Source organism: Cynara cardunculus (assembly GCF_001531365.2).
Source record: "Cynara cardunculus var. scolymus isolate 2C chromosome LG 8, CcrdV1, whole genome shotgun sequence".
Classification (NCBI taxonomy): domain Eukaryota; kingdom Viridiplantae; phylum Streptophyta; class Magnoliopsida; order Asterales; family Asteraceae; genus Cynara; species Cynara cardunculus.
The window spans coordinates 19606323-19623362 of NC_037535.1; the positions used below are offsets into that span (position 1 = coordinate 19606323).

The 17040-nt window shown below is 35.9% G+C and overlaps 2 protein-coding genes across 2 annotated transcripts; both read right to left on the bottom strand.

Annotated features, from left to right (window-relative positions):
• LOC112516277 (uncharacterized protein At4g38062-like) lies at positions 1–2511 on the bottom strand. Its single transcript, XM_025123295.1, has 2 exons — positions 1216–2511; positions 1–864 (listed from the first exon to the last, which is right to left on the bottom strand). The coding sequence occupies exons 1-2, from the start codon at positions 2509–2511 to the stop codon at positions 1–3; spliced, it is 2160 nt and encodes a 719-aa protein (XP_024979063.1).
• Positions 2512–6190: 3679 nt separating this feature from the next.
• On the bottom strand, positions 6191–9411 carry LOC112517208 (F-box protein At1g10780-like). The gene is made up of 4 exons (XM_025124569.1): positions 9337–9411; positions 7124–7868; positions 6681–6961; positions 6191–6596 (listed from the first exon to the last, which is right to left on the bottom strand). The coding sequence occupies exons 2-4, from the start codon at positions 7863–7865 to the stop codon at positions 6360–6362; spliced, it is 1260 nt and encodes a 419-aa protein (XP_024980337.1). The 5' UTR covers positions 7866–7868; positions 9337–9411; the 3' UTR covers positions 6191–6359.
• Between the last annotated feature and the right edge of the window lie 7629 nt (positions 9412–17040).

Genomic DNA, 17040 nt, shown 5'->3' on the forward strand with positions numbered 1-17040 from the left:
CTACTTGTTCAGATCAACCAGTGGCAATCTTGTATCAACCATCTCATCCTTGCCCTTCTGCAATGGAGAACATGGAATGCTGGATTTCTGCAACATGTTTTCTAGCATTTTTGTTAATCCGTCATCCTTAGAAAACTCGCCAATCTGGTTGGATGTTGTTTCCATTTCAAATAGCAAATGCTCCCTGTCTGATGACATTTTTCTGATATCTTCATGTAAACCACGGTTCTGAACCTCAAGATTCTTCACCACACTCTCCAAACGTGTTTTCTCCTCTTCAAACTCCCCCTTGAGGCTTTCGGTTTCTAATTTCTTGATTTGCAGCAAGGCTTCTAACTCTTCTGTGTGTTTGGAGGACTGCAACAAGGATTCATTTTGGAGCTCGAGTTTCTGATATAAATCAGAAGCCTCGATCTCCAGTTTGTGTAAAGCTTGGTATATAACATCAATCTGGATCTGTTTTTCTTCGGAGCTCATTAAAGCATTTGTCATCTCTTTCTCTAATGCTTTAGCTTCTTCACCAAGCTCTTCCATCTTCTGGTTTCTCTCTTCTATAACCTGTAAAAGGCTCTTTTTCTCTTGCTCGGAAACAATGAGCAGATTCTCTATGCTGCTTTCTTTATCTTCTATCATTTTGAAATATTTGTTTTTATCCTGCTTTTGTGCTTCTATTGTTTCTGTTCGTTCTGTAACCAATGTTTCTAGTAACACAAGTTGTTGCTGCAAATCAACAATCTTTTCGTTTTGCTCGTTTGCTCTACATACAAGACTTTGATTCTCAGTCTCGCAGGCCTCCAGGGTTGTTTCAAGTTGCATATTCCGGCTTTCGGCCAACAGTTTTATTTTCTCCAACTCAACAATTTTCTGTGATAAAGCATCTGAACCATCTTTATCATCCTGCTTTCGAGAATTTTCTAATTTTTGAGATGATTCAACAAGCATCTTCTTATGCCTTTGAAGTTCTTCTTCCATGAGAAGTTGATGTTGTTTCATATCTTCAATGGACTCGACCCTTTCCATCAATGATACCATTTCCTCACATTTTTTGGCAAGGTTCACATTTACTTCACAAAGAGCATTGTTCTTGATCTCCAATTGCTCTGTTAGATTTAGGATCTTCTCTTCTCTTTCTTTGTTGCACAACTCCAGTTTGGATACTTCTGTAAACAGCTCGGAATAAGCTACTGAAAATTTGGATTTCAACACTAGAACCACTGAAGATATTTCTTCGTTCTGAACTTCAGACAAGTAATGGCAAGATTCCAACTCCTCCTGTAGTTGCTTAACTTGTTCGCTTGGAACTTTCAGTTTTGATAGATACTCATCCATCTCTCTCCTCACCTTTTCTATTTGAGATTTCCACTCAACTTCTTTGTCTTTCAAATTCTCAGTACACTTCTTGTGTAGTTGTTCCAACCCTTGATATTTCTTTTGAAGTTTCTTCAACATGCCATTAGTTCCACAGTTAGTAATTTGAGATTTCTGGAAATCTCTGAGAGATGCTGTTAGATCATGATTCTCTTGTTCCAAGTGGGCCATTTTATACCCCATCTCTTTGGATTGAGAATCTTTTGTGGCCAAAGTATCTCTTAGTTCTGCAACTTCTTCATCTCGCTTGTGAGACAACTTCTCAATTGCCGCCTTTGCTTCATGGCACTCTGAAAAAATAGTCTCAAAACGAGATTTGTACTCAGAAACCTCAACTTCCAACAGTTTCCTTGTGCTCTCTTCATGTGCTAAGGCCTGGTTGCATATCCTCAGCTGGGTCTGAAGGTTTTCAGATATTCTAGTTTGAGAATCCAAGCTTGTTTGAAGTGAACAGATCTCCTCCAACATCAATGATTTTTCCCTCTCCCACTCTGCTTTACTAGATCGAAAATTTTCCTGAAGCCTTTCATGTGCTTCTTCAAGATGTTGAAACTGTTCATTCTTCCACTTGAGTTGATCTTGAACATCTCTATGCTTCTCCTCCAGTTCACATATCACCTCGTCTCTCTGCGTCAGATCCTTAGTTGTCTGTGTCCTGTCTGCAGTTTCTAGTAGTTTTTTATCTTTAAGTAATAGAATTTTCTTAAGGTCTTCAATCTCCATGTTGCTGGAATTAACTTGCGACTTCAATGATTGGGAAGTTGATGTTGCTTCATCTAAGGCCAAGACAAGCTCTTTGTTTTCTCCTTCCAATTTATGAAGTTTCTCTCCATATTCATGATGCAGCTTCTCAATTGCAGAATTAAGGCGCCTAAGAGACGATTCCTTATCTTGGAAACTTGATTTGAGGTCCTGATGGAGTTGGTTCAATGTAGATAACTCCTCAGACCTGGCACTCAGTTCTAGGGCTTGCTTTTCAGATTGCAGCTTTGCTTCCTGAAATTTAGTCACCAGTTCATTTTGAGCTTTTCTCAAGTTATTGTATAGATCCGTCTTGGTACGGATTTCTTCCTCAAGTCTTTCCTTCTGTACTCTAATTTCATCTAGTGCTTCATGAATATCCATTGTCTTTGCATCTGTCATGGTGTGTGTAATGAATCTCAAAGTTTCCTGTTTGATGACAATGCAAGAATGAAGTTATCGACCAATACAGCCACTTATTAATTTATTAAATCCTTCCAACAAACCAAGAACAAATATAAAAAAGTTAATGGCTTGCTAGTAGTCCAAAACTCTACCGTGAGAATGCCAACTACCGCTCAAAGATTTATACAATTTCCTTCTTTCATTTATGTATTTGTAGGGTTCATTTTCATTAATCCCCCTCATCAAGTAACTGGAACCCTAACAGCATCCCTATTACTTCGAACACCTATGTTGATGCTAGATGATCAAAACAAATACAACATCTCCACCCTATAAACACAAAGAGAGGTTACCTTCCAGACCTCAATGAATCTGTTAATCCACCTCTAAAACTAATTATATATCACTCGATAGTCTTTGAATCTTTACACAGTAACATTATTTTAAGGAAGTACCGTCATTTATAATTAGAAAAACAATTTTAGTTGCACCAAACAATGAAATTACAGATTAATTCCACAAAAGTTATATATTCCAATTCAACTATACGCGGAAAAAACTAACACTGTTATTAATTTATTATATATTTGTTCGTTGAAAACGAGTCAATTTAACATCAAACGTTTACATTTCTTCCAGTACATGAGTAATTGAAAGTTGAATGCAGCTCCTAAATCCCAACAAATCCCAATCCGCAAGTAACAAAATGCAAATCAAATCGAATACATAATCAGTTAAACGAAGCAGGAATCAAATGATATCACGCATCCAAAACCTGGATCCAACGAAGTTGCAAAAGAAATGGAACTCGAATTGAAAAAACCCTAGACAGAAATCAGATACCTAATAAGCTTGCACTTTCAAAATAACGAAGTGTCAACCAAATCTTACCTTCTTCGCATAAGAAATTCGAGCACAGAACTGTTATCCCGAAGTTTCAAAAGCAAGAAATCAGATCTACGAAGTTCGAATCGAAGCTACAAAAAGAGTCTGACATTTGCTTCTGTATTTTTGCTTGTACTGAAATTTTGAATTTTCCCCGCCTTTGTATCCTCAGATCTGCGTTCGTTTCTTTAAAGGTAAATTACATTAACAGTCCCTGAACTTATTTGTCTAATGCAAACTTGATCCAAAAGTTATATTTTACCCTTTTTGAGTCCTTAAAATATTTTTATCTTCTAACAATAGTCCAAGCTAAGAAAACCATGTGTTTTCTCCGTTAGTTAGGGAACAAAAGTATTTTAAGTTTAGATTTTAAAACCAAACAAAAAAAATCAAAAACTCAACTTTTTGTTGGGTTGTTGGGTGATCGTGGGTTTTCTGGTCAGTTTATGCGTACTAACTAATACTCCAGGTGATCACGAATAATTTGGAGTCATCGTAGGTGAACCTCTAGGACAACAAAGAACTTTGACAACGTCTGGACTTGTACTCGGGGGTTGATGAGATTTTCCACTATATCCCCCGAGACTTAACCGGTCTGCCACAACTCAAGTGGCTTAACCCGAGGCTCAATTTCATCAACCTGCTTCATGAAAAATCAAGTAACAATAGTAATTTGATGAACAAAATAAAATTAAAGTTCTGATATAATATCTGAATTATAAAACTATAGAACCAGATAACTTTTAAATCAAATTAAATCATAGTGAAAATTATTAGTAACTTACAACTTAAAGCTTATAAGATGTTCAAACATTAACAACAGACGTATACATTTTGTGTAGTCAAGGGATGTGCCTTGGAGCAATCGAAAAGTAAAGGTGAGAAAAACTGTGATCGGTTTGCCCTTTGATCGACCCTAATGAGGTTCGATCCTTGTCATTCATTCAATAGTTGGTTTTAGTCGTAACCATTCAGTCTTGAAAAGGGTTGTAACGCGTAATCAATGTAACTAGCTGTGATGGTAGTGTAAGTGTGTAACTAGCTGTGATGGTAGGGACAGACCTAGAATTTTTTCAAACGTTGGCACCATTTGATTATAAGAAACAAATATAAGGGGGGAAATTTTCAAACAGTGGCACCATTTGATTAAGAAAATGACAGTAACAGAATTCGTACTTGGATCTGGGGTGGAATTAAAGCCTTGAAACCCACCTCTACCAAAGAAAATATGTTTTCATTGTAGTTTCAAAATACATACAGTTGTACTTTTCACGAACCTAAAATTTTTTACCCTTCAAATGAAGAATAATACGGTGGCACCATGTCGGGTCGTCCCTGTGTGATGGACCCTAAGGCCGGTCCCTTTAACCGGATTTAAGAAAATTAACTTTTTGTCATTTCAAATAAATTAACTCATTTAACTTTTTAGGGTCGTTTATCAAACACTTATTCAGTCAGTGTTTATGGTAAAATTTAACACTCACTTAATTACCGGATAAGATTTTAGTTCACCAAAACGGTATTGTATGTAACAATTTAGCCGGAAAGCGTTAACTGTAGTGAGAATCGTTGCTCTCACTTACCGGTAAGACTTTTTTGGTCATTGCCTCACTCTTACCGGGAAAGATTTTTCATCATTACTATATTCATCCGATAAAGTAATGTGAGTTGGTAAATACTTACCCGGGTAAGGATTTAATAAACGACCCCTTAATTTGTGTTTCAAATAAACTTATTTTTAAACATTTATTTTATATAACTTATTTTAAAAATAGTTATTTTACTCCAATCATATATTGTATTTGTTCATCACTACAACATGAGAAATCATAATTAAAAAACACAAACGACATCGTTTGGTTTATAGGATTTAGTGAGATTTGGAATTGGATTATATTCCAATTCCGTATTTGGTTTAAAGGAAAGTCCTGAATTGAAATTCCGGAATTTCAATGAAATCTCACAAGCATTAGATTTAGAAATCCCGTAGGGTAATAACACCCTACTTTCTGATAACATATTTCATCATCACGTGTTTGTAAATTCATGTTGTGCCATTATTATAATCTGTTTACATATGGTGTCCAGATCGTATGATTTAGATAAATCGGTATGATTTGGTAGCTGGAGATCAAGCGAGAGATCGATATTGGTGTCCTCGTGTGCGAATAAGAGCCAATTAAGGGTTTAGACCACCACTTAAAAATTCAGAGGACTATAAAAGTTTCCAACTCTTATTTATAAAAAAAATCATACGGTCTGAAAATAACAACGTCCGACCGATTCAGACTAAAGTGGTATTAAGAGCTTTTTTTTCAAAAAACAAACAAGCCCATAATGTCCATGTTTCCCATAGACATGCTTAATTAATGTTATATTCGATTCTTATGATTTCTCATAACAATTATATCCGCGTTAATCATATTATTGATCTGTAGGTGAGCTAGTCCTACCATAGCCAGCCGATAAAGGTGCACAAAGCAATTCGTCATTACAGTTGGCTAACTTGGATTATACAGACCTAACCTTTATTCAAACAGTAGAGCTGTCGTTTCTGTAATAACCATCGGCTTACAAAAAGTGTGTGAAATAGAAAAGGCAGACAATCAAAACTATTAAAAAAACTAAGTTAAAAAGTAAGCAACTACGTACAAACAGAAACAAGTACAAGAAAAACATCAACTTATCTACAAAAACCCGATTCAGAATGTGGAAAAAAACCGACACGTTTTCAACAAGTGAGACTCGAACAAAGAAATCAAGAACAACCAATCTGGGTCATTTGCATAATTGAATTGATCAGCGTTTGTATAAAACAAGGAAACACACGAAACCACGTAGATGAACATGATCACATGTGAATGAGGCATCAAAATCATTAAAGGAGTAATCAAAGTTATTACTCGAAACAAGAATTATAAGATCGGATTGTGCAATGAATCGAGTCAAAAACATGGGTTTTATTCTATTGAGATTAACTTGTGATTCATGTATCTAAACCTGCATATCTCCTCGAAAAAATCATCAGCACTGCTGTGCCCACTTTTCATCCGAAGAATCTTGATCTTCATCTTCCTTAAATTCTTACCAAACTTCACCAAAGATTCGAGCGTGCTCATTTTCTGTTCAGCGTTCAATGGCGATCTCACAGTGATCACTACCTCTTCAAGGCAATAAATCATGAAACTTGAGTCCACCTGAAAAATCCGAACGAAGAAAAAGATTGTCCATAAATCAAGATTCTTGTTTTAGCAAGTAATCGTGTTGCTTGTAGAACTTACATTCTTTAGACTGTTCTTCTGGCATAGAGCAGCAAACATTGCACCATGGATGTCGAAAGTTTTGAGCTTGGGATGACTTTTGAAGAAGTCAACAAAATCGATTTCTGGAAAAGGGAGAAGAGCTTCAAAATCTCCAGTGAATTCCACTTTCATATACAGATGCTTCACTTCACTTGCAAGTTGAAGTATTTTGCTTATTGCATCCCAACACCATTGCACACCTCTAATGGATAATGATTCAAGTGCCATGAGCTTACCAAAGTCCACCATGTAAACTCTCCCTGCAAGCAATAAGACTCAAAATCACATCTCAAATATCTTGGCATCATGGGAATGGGACCCACAAAATGAAATTGTGAAATAGCATTAAACGAATAAGACCTACATATCCAACTGGGATTTGGGAATATGAAATCTTTTTTAAGGATGATCTTGAACTTTACCAGCATTATTCGCGATTGAAAGATTCTTTAAGCAATTGGTCTCGTGAACTCTAATCCAACTACAGCCTTGAACTTCAAGGTATTCGATCTTTGGAGCTGTGAGAGTGAGTGAGCAGCTTCCCAAACCGTAAAAATCAAGTTTGCAGTGCTCAAGCTGAAGAAGCTCAATCCAAACAGTCCTCAAACCCTCACAACCAAGAAGTACAAGGTGGGTAAGGTTAGGAGTCGCTTGAAGAGTCTCAGCCAAGGCCGAATCCTCCAATTTTGCTCCAATGATTTCAAGAGTATGCAGTTTTTGAAATTTATCCCATTTTGGAGCACGGACCATTAACACACCCCAAAGTCTTAAGGACTCCAAGTTCCTTGCAACTTCAATGCATTCAAGTTTAGATGAACTGTCATTAGACGTAATCTGATCAACAAGATTATCCATACGGAGCTCAAGATGTTTTAAGGAAGGTCCCACAAGTATCAGCCATGAAGCCAGCCCTGCACTGGTAAAGGGACAGTAAACTACAAAATCTTCCAGTTGAAAAATCGACGAGACTATCTGCAGCACAATGCAGTCAGGAATTTGACCACTTTTTAGGTTGTCGAAAATGCTACGAGGGAAATAAAGGCTCTTAATGTAGGGCATCGAGTCTTTCCACTTCTTGGAGACACAATTACAAGATGCCACATCCTTGGCATTGCTCATGTTTGACAAAATGTATTGGACAACAGCATCAGGTAAGGAGTCCATTCTCTGAGAAAATAATCAAACTTGTGCCAGTCAGTTCAAACTGAAAAAAAATTCAAGACTGTATAACAACTTTATAGTATACTTAGAAATCCCTTTAAGAAATGTCATTGGTTACACTTAATGAATATATAATAAGGTACAACGTAAATTAAAACGCTTACAAATTTAATACCAACACCATAGAACCTAAAAAAATTGTATATATCAGTGACAATTGCATCTGAAAACGAATACCTCAGCAGCGAAACCAACTTATAAACCTTTGGATGACTTCACATTAGATAAAAGTAAAACACAATACCTCATTTGAACCTCCATGGCCAAAGGGGATTTTTATTCCTCCTTGGACTTGAACCTGCTGGTACTTTTGACCTTTGGTTTGAGCTTGGCTCCAAAGGTCAAAAGTACCAGGAGGTCTCATGTTCAAATCTAAGGAGGAATAAAAATCCCCTTGTGGCCATGGAGGTTCAAATGCGGTAACTCCTGCAAAGCCCTGAGATTAGTCGGCTCGCATAGCGGGTTCCAAGATAATCACACACAAAAAAAGTTAACCTTTTTTGTACAAGTTAACACAAAATTTTGATTTGAAAACAAATAAAAGGTAACCGTAACGGTAAATTTTGAATGTACTCATGTAAAGCTCCAACGCAACAGATGATTAATACGACCTCTTCGCTTAAATCTATTAAGTTCTTCAATTTTTATTAAAAATCGAAAGTTAACTTGTTGAACCAACCAAAACCCAACAAAAATCAGATGAGAAATTTCGAAACAGAACAAAAAACCCAGAAATAGTAATCAAATTGAAAACCAGATGGAACAAATCAAATTTCAAAAAGACAAGCTTAAATGATGAAGAAGATTACTTATATAAATTCAATATTCGTGGATTGGTATATCTAATTTGCTATCAAATTTTACAGACTGTACAGAATTAACGAACAACAAAAGTATGGTAAACTATTAGAAATTAATGAATTGGAGTAATATAAGCTGTTTTAAATGGCCAGGATAATAATCAGATGACCAAATGGCATTAATTTGATGACAGACATGGCTGTGCACATAAATGTATATGTAATTACAGATTTGTTCCAAAATTTATGTAAAAATATGTCTTAATGTCTGCATATTCAAGTTCAGGTATATACAAAAAGTTAATTCAAATTTGAAGTTAGCTACCAGCCAACTTAACATCAAAATCAAGCTTTACAACTTTCTTTCATGGCAGTAGTAATTAGAACTTAAAATGCAACTCAGAAATCCATTAAATCCTACTCTGCAAGTAAGGAAATTTAAATGAAACGAATCAATGATCAGATGAACCCAAACTACAGAAGACATACAAAAAACTTGAATACAACGAATCTGCAAAACGAAATTGAAACTCAAATTGAGAAAACCCTAGACAGAAATCAGATACGTGATAAGCCTGGAGTTTCAAATTGACGAAGCATCAACCAGATCTTACCTTACTTGTACGTGAAATTGGATCAACCAAATTGTATTCCTAATTTTGAAAATCGAATAATCAGATCTCTGAAGCTTGTATCGAAGCTATAAAACGAGTCGGTGACACATGCTGGGGGGATTTTTGCTTTTATTAAAATTTTGAATTTTGCCCGCCGTTGTAATCATCAGACCCAAATCAAATATACGATCGTAAGTTACAGCAACAGTCCCTGATCTTAGTAAAAAAATGTAGATTTGATCCAAAAATAATTTCCACCATTAAAACAAGGGGTGCTTACGAGTTAGGTTGATCGGGTCGAAGATATTTGAACAATCCAACTTAATGTTTGTAGTTTGAAAATTTTTAACCCAACCCAAACCAAAATGCAACCCAACCCAACCCGTACGGGTTGGTCGGGTTAATCGGGTTGATACTTTGGTACATCAAAATATTTTTCTAACCTTAAATATGTTATTTCTCTACTCATAATTTCTTTTTCATCATCAACCATTTGATACAACTTATCCATATTTCTTACGTATATCACACATTCAGTTAATTTTCTCAATTTACATATATATGTTCACAATTACTGAATATATATACGAATAAGTTATATAGAGATGTGAATAAATTGAAAATATGTGAATATGAAGAGCATACATGATAGTGTAATTGTCTAGTGTATATATTAATATAAATTCAACAATCATATTAAAATATTTCCAAGAACTAAAATGATATCGGGTTCATCGGGTTGGGTTGGGTTCAAATAATAGTAATCCACTATCAACCCGATATCTACGGTTTGATAATTTTACAACTCGATTCGACATCGGGTTGCTTCGGGTTGAGTTATTTCGCATTGAGTTATTTCGCATTGGGTTGGGTTGGTCGGGTTGGTCGGGTTTTTGAGCACCTCTAATTAAAACCCTGATACGTCTTTCTAATCACCCTATATTAAGAGTGCTCGAAAACTCGAGGCCAACCCACCATGAAATAATCCAATTTAAAACAATTTGATATCTAATCGAGTTGTAAAATCTTTAAATCGTAAGTATCGGGTTGGAATTGGTTTACAGTCAATTAAACTCAACCAACCTGATAAACCCAATATTCTTTTATTTTTTGGATTTAATATGGTTGTTAAGTTCATATTAATATATACATTAGACGATTACGCTATCATATACTATTTTTATATACGTATATTTTCATTCTCTTCTCCATCTCTGTATAATTCTTTCGTATATGTGTTTTGTAAATGTGAAAATATATATGGAAATTGAGAAAAATAGTTGAATGTAATATACTTAAGATTTAAGGAACGTAGATAAGTTGTACCAAATGATGATGAAAAATGAATTAGGAGTAGAGAAAATAACATATTCACAGGGTCGTCTGTCCTTCCCTGGAGGAGGCGGGTCGAGCGTAAGCCTAGGGCCCTCAAGAAATAGAGGCCCAATCTCTTTTTAGTATATAGGGGGTGTTTGAAATTGCTTATAAAAATAACTTATTGACTTATTCTGGTGTGACATCGATAATAAACACTTTTGAGAGTTTGGATAAACAACTTATAGCGGTGTCAAACCGGTAATAAAAAGTTTTTGAATAAGTTAAACTCTTCTAACTTATAATAAGTTGATAAGTGTTTTTGTAGAAACGCATAAGTTGCTTCAAATAGGCAATCACAAACACCCCCATGGTATTAGTTCAAAAGAATTAATAAATTAAAAAAAAAAAAAACAAACTTTTTAGTATCTAATAGTATAGAAATTTATCAGCCCAAAGATGTATTAATTAATTATATTATAGAATAAAATATGTAAAAAATTAATTGGTCATTCATTTTAGAGTATTGTTTATTGGATATCTAAGGGGCTGTTTACCAAACGCTTACTCGGATAAGTGAACACCAAGTGATATTACCTTACCGGATGAATATGGTAAGGACCAATAATCTTACCCAGTAAGAGTGAGACAAGGACCAAGAATCTTACCCGGTAAGTGAGGGCGACGACTCTTACCACGGTAAGCGCATGAATATGATAAAGACCAATAATCTTACCCGGTAAGAGCAAGACAAGGACCAAGAGTCTTACCCGATAAGTGAGGGCGACGACTCTTATCACGGTAAGTGCTTACCGGGTAAATTGTTGCATACAAAACCGTTTTGGTGGACTAAAATCTTACTCCAATAAGTAAATGATAGTGTTAAATTTTACCCGTAAACGCTTACCCGGTAAATATTTGGTAAACGACCCCTAAGTTTGTTACATAGTATCAAAGTCTAAAACTAGCTATTTGTCTAGAAAACCTTGATATATTATTTATAATTCATCTCCTATTGACTTCTTTTATTATTCTATTCGCATGAATTCTTTTTTGTATTAGAATATACTAGATTTCTTGTTATTAACTAAGAAATACAGGATTAGAACCTATGGCCTTCTGTACCCAAAACAGATGCGCCAAAAAATGTGAGCGCTCCTTCATTATACGGCTTTTTTGCGTTGCCATATCTTAATGATATGAGACAGTCCAACTCATGTCTATATTTAAGATTAAAAGGTTGTTTGTTTACCTCTTAATAGTTTTATTAAGAGACAACATCTGAATCGTTAAGAGGTGAATCTTGTTTAGCGGAAAAAAAAAATTTGTTTCTTAATGGTTCTAAAACTCTCTGAATTATTTTGTATCTTGCGTCTCCCTTAACCATTCAGCGCCTTAATTCCATTGTAAACGATTACCGAACAATTATATTTGATTTTGCATTATATCATGAGAACCTCTTAATCATTCTGATGACTTAATTATTCTGCATCAAACCATTCAGCAACCGTCAAACAGTCCCTAACAACCCTTATTTTTTACATAGAATATTGACTATTTATTACGTAATATTGAGTGCATGAAATTTAAGTACTATTTTATCTCAAAAATAAGAATAAGATATCAAGCTATAATCAACATGGGTTTTTTTATTATAAGATTGATGGTTCTGAAAAAATTTGTTTTAACCTTAAAAATTTAAAACAGTGACGAAAAAATTAACATGGCGTGAGATAATAACCAAACTGATTTATTGATTTACATATAATGTTATTCCGAATAGTCAACATTGAGACCTCAAATAATATCTGGTCTATATATTAAAAGTTTAAAGTAGGATGTCTTTTACAGTGAAAAAGATTGATGATGTTATGTAAAAATGATATGGTAAAAAATTAATTTGAAATAATTACTTATTGATTTTGCGTTTATGAACACTTGAAAACGGTATTATATGAATTATTAGTATTTCCTGAATTCACTGTTATTTTTAATGCTGAAACAATAATTGATTTTTTTAGAATTTACCGAGGGACCTTTTTTTACATCTTGCTCAAGGCCTATAAAATTTTAGGAACGGACCTGCATATTCAGGGTTAGGAAATATATCTTGATGTATCAAAATATCAACCTGACTAACCTGATCAACTTCGTACGGTTTGGGTTGAGATTTTTCAAACTATAACATCCTATGAAATCCCGTAAAACCCTGAACACCCCTAAGGATTTCGAAATCCTATGTTTGTAGAATTTCAGTTAAATCTTATAATTTCAAATCTGAATAATCCAACAAACCAAACATTTAATTGGAATGGACTTAAAATCCAAATTCCCTCAAATCCATTTCATTTCTACAAATCAAACGGAAACTCAAATATAGGATTTGAAATCCCATACTATTTTATTTATAATATATGTAATTATGTTATAAATTAATTATTGAAAGAAATGCAAAATAATTAGGGGTATTTGAGATTGCTTATATGAAACAACTTATGTTTTTTTTACAAAAACACTTGTCAAATTATTATAAGTCAGAAGGGTTTAACTTCTTCAAAAACTGTTTATTACCGGTTTGACACCGGTATAAGTTGTTTATCCAAACATTTAAAAGTGCTTACTACTAGCACCATACTGAAATAAGTCAATAAGTTATTTTTATAAGCAATCTCAAACACCTTATTAAATATGTCCATTTGGAGTCCTAATTTTACGTGAAATTAAACCAATCAACATGTGTATTAATTATATCAATTAAACTGACACCAACTTTATTCATAACAATATCAACTGGTATCAATTTCAATCGATTAGTAGTACCATACCAAGTATGTAAACTTGATACCGACTTAATTGATACTCGTTTCAATTGAGTGGTAGTACCGTATCAAGTATGGAAACTTGGTTGATCCATGGTATTACAAATTGGGTACCACAGTAGTATCATGATACCCACTTATATAATTATTTATTAGTTTTTAATTTTTTATATATTGAATAATAAACTTCATAATTTAAATTATTTCATTTGAACATTAAAATGTTTACAAGTTTTATTTCTTGCAATTAAAAACCCTTAAACATCACATGTGTTACCTAAAAACTCAAAATGATCACTCAAAATTTGAACATAATTGGAAATTTTACATATTTGGAACTTGAAGTTGGTACAAAACCAATACGAACATGTACCAACCGAAAAAAGTTAGTACAAATATAGTTGGTTGGTACATGGTATAAAATTTTTGCATACCATTTATAATTTGTTGGTACATGATATTAAAGAAAAAAACTTGGTATCATACCAAATTCATCCCATTGTGTGTGATTTTAACCAACGTACTTAAAAAAATGTGATCTTTAATACAATTTTGAAGAAACTTTTATAATTGTTCTTAGATGATAGATCCAAACACCAACCACCCATACATGTTAAACATATTTGAACCATTATTTGTCCTGAGGTGGTACAAAAACATGTCTGCAATATGAACAAAACAATGAATAAAGTTATGTCATTAACTGTGGCCAAGTGCATGTCGTCAATCTCGAATCAATTTATCAATTGGTTTGTAGATACACAAGTTGTGTCTATGGGAACAACTTCCAGTTTTTAACGTGCTACTCGAGCTCGAGCTTAATAATTATCAAACTCGAGTTGATCTTGAACACGAAGTAAAACTCATTTAATTCAACGAGTCAAGCTTCATAAAACCAATGTTTGACCTGACTCGTTTGTAAGCTCGATTAAAATTTTCGAGTCGAGCCGAGTGATGGACATGGTTAGTGGTAACAGTGGTGGTGGGTGGGATGGATGGATGGGGTTGGGGAGGGGGCTGTTTAGGTTGGTGTTGGGTGGGGGCAGGATATGTTGTAGGTTTAGGTGGGACGTGGCGTGGCTACTGGCTAATGAGGTGGGGTAGGGCATGGTGGGGTCATGCGTGGTGTCAGGTTGGGTGGTAGTGGGTGGGGGTTGGTATGTGGTGGTTGCGGTGGGTGGTGGGGGTAAGGGAGATGGGTGGAGCAAGGATGGGGCTGGTAGAAATGGTTGGGGTAGGTTGGGAGGGGGTTGGTTAGGTTGGTGTTGGGTGGATGCGGGATTGGCTTGTAGGTTAAAGCAGGGAGGGACGTAGCTAGTAGGTAATGAGGTGGGTTAAGGTATAGTGGCGTCATGTGTGGTTCGGTTTGGGTGGTGGTGGACATGGATGGGGGTGGTTGATGATAGTGGAATTGGATGAGGTTGGTGGGTAAGGGTGGTAACATGGGCGGTGGTTCGTAGGTGGTGGTTGTGGTGGGGGTAGGGGTGGTGGTTTGGATGGAAAGGTGAGGTGGTTTGTTGGTGGGTAGTGGTGGTGCTTAAGGTTGCTGGTGAAGTGGTTGAGGGTAGGGGTGGGGATGATGGTGCTTAAGTGGGGTGGGGGCAAAAGGGCAGTGGGTAAGGAGCAGGGGTGGTGGACATGGATTATAGTGGCGCTGGGTGGGGAGGCCAACGGTCGGGAGGGACGGGCGAGGGAGGGGGCAGGGTAAGGTGGTGTTAGGTGGGGACGAGAATGGGGTGGGTAGGATAAGGTCGTGAGTGGTGTCGGGTTAGCTAGTGATGGACATGGTGGTGGCGGTGGATGGGGTTGGTGATGGGTGGTGAAATTGGATGAAGTCGTTGGATAGGGTGGTAAGGTGGGCATGGGCGGACCTGGTGTGGTGGCATGGGTAGCACGTGCCACCGTATTATTTCGCCACCAAAGAGTAAACAATTTAGGTTTGTTAACGGTGCTACCGTATTTCCCTGAAATCTAAATAATGCAACTAAAACTCAAACAAAACAAAGCCCAAATAGCCAAATCAAAATTTTAAAATGTAAAGCCCAATTGTCCAAACCAACCAAATCAAAATTCTAAAAATGCAAAGTCCAAAAAATATCAATTAATCAAATAAGGTGTTTAGCTTAGTCCAACCCAAGTGCCAACTGCCAACTGCCAACGACCCTTAAGGCTTAAAGCCCTAAGCCTAAGGCCTAAACGCGTCAACAAGAAAACATCTTTCTCATCCTTTAGTCTACTAGTTATTGAAACTAACACTGGTTTTGCCTGTTGCAACTGCTACGATTGAAAGATGTTTTTCGGGCGATGAAGCTTGTCAAGACAGATTTACGTAATCGAATTGGTGATGATTTTTTGAATTCTGTCATCATTTGTGCCATAGAAAAGGAATCCCTTAGTAATGTTAAAAACGAAGATGTCATCGATCGTTTCCAAAAGATGAAGACATGCCGAGGACAAATTTAGGAGTTGTTTCTCAATTCTATAAAAACCATACTTTTTGTGATTATTTTTTGGTATATATTGACCGTTTTCAAAAGATGAAAACGTGTTGGGTACAAGTTTAGGAGTTGTTTATCGGTACTATAAAAATCATATTTTTTGTAATTATTTTTAGATGTATATTATATTATATTAATTATATGGTGCCACCGTTTGAAAAAAAAATCTAGGTCCTTCCCTGAAGGTGGCGGAGGTAGGTGGTGGCTGCGATAGAAGGTGGTAGGGTGGTGGGATGGTAAGGGGTAGGAGCGGTGGTTTAGGTGGACATGTTTGTGTGGGTGGTTGTCGATGGCTGGTGGTAACTTGAGGTTGGTGGTAGGTTAGGGTAGGGGAGGAGAAGGGTAGGTGGGTGGGTTAGGTTGTGTTGGGTGGGGGTTATTGATGGTTGGACATGGTGGTGGGTGGAAGGATGATATGAAACGACATTTGATATAAGATGAAATTTAGGTGGCGTTTGTTTCGTAGAATGTTTTTTGGATGAAATGAAATCTGTTAAATAAATTTGACTTTGACGTAATTGGAATAGAATGTTGTCAGGTTTGACCACCTGTTTGGTTGACAGACATTGAAATGAAAGCTGTTAAGAAATTGGAATCTGTCTGTTTGGTTCACGGAATGTAGGGGTGAACACGGGTTGGGTTGGGCGGTTTACAACAATTTTACAACCCAACCCAATTATGGCGGTTTGGAAAATCTCAACCCAACCCAACTCATTCAAAAGTATAACCCAACCCAACCCAACCCAACCCTTGCGGGTTGAGGCGGGTTGGGTTGGGTTGGGTTGGGTTGGCGGGTTAGTAGTTACATAATTTGACGAATGAAATAATTCACAAATCTTAAGTTTATAGACCATACTATAAAACGTCCTATCTAAAAATGTTGCAATAGGTTTATAGGACGTTTTTTGACGTTTCAACAAGTGTTTTAGAATGATCTTTAAATAAAATGTCGTATTAGTTATTTTATAGAAACATTTTGAGAAGTGTCTCGTAAACTCATCTATTTACAGGACATCTATGCTCATATGACATTTTTTCAAGTCGTGTTGTATAAAATAACTAATACGACACTT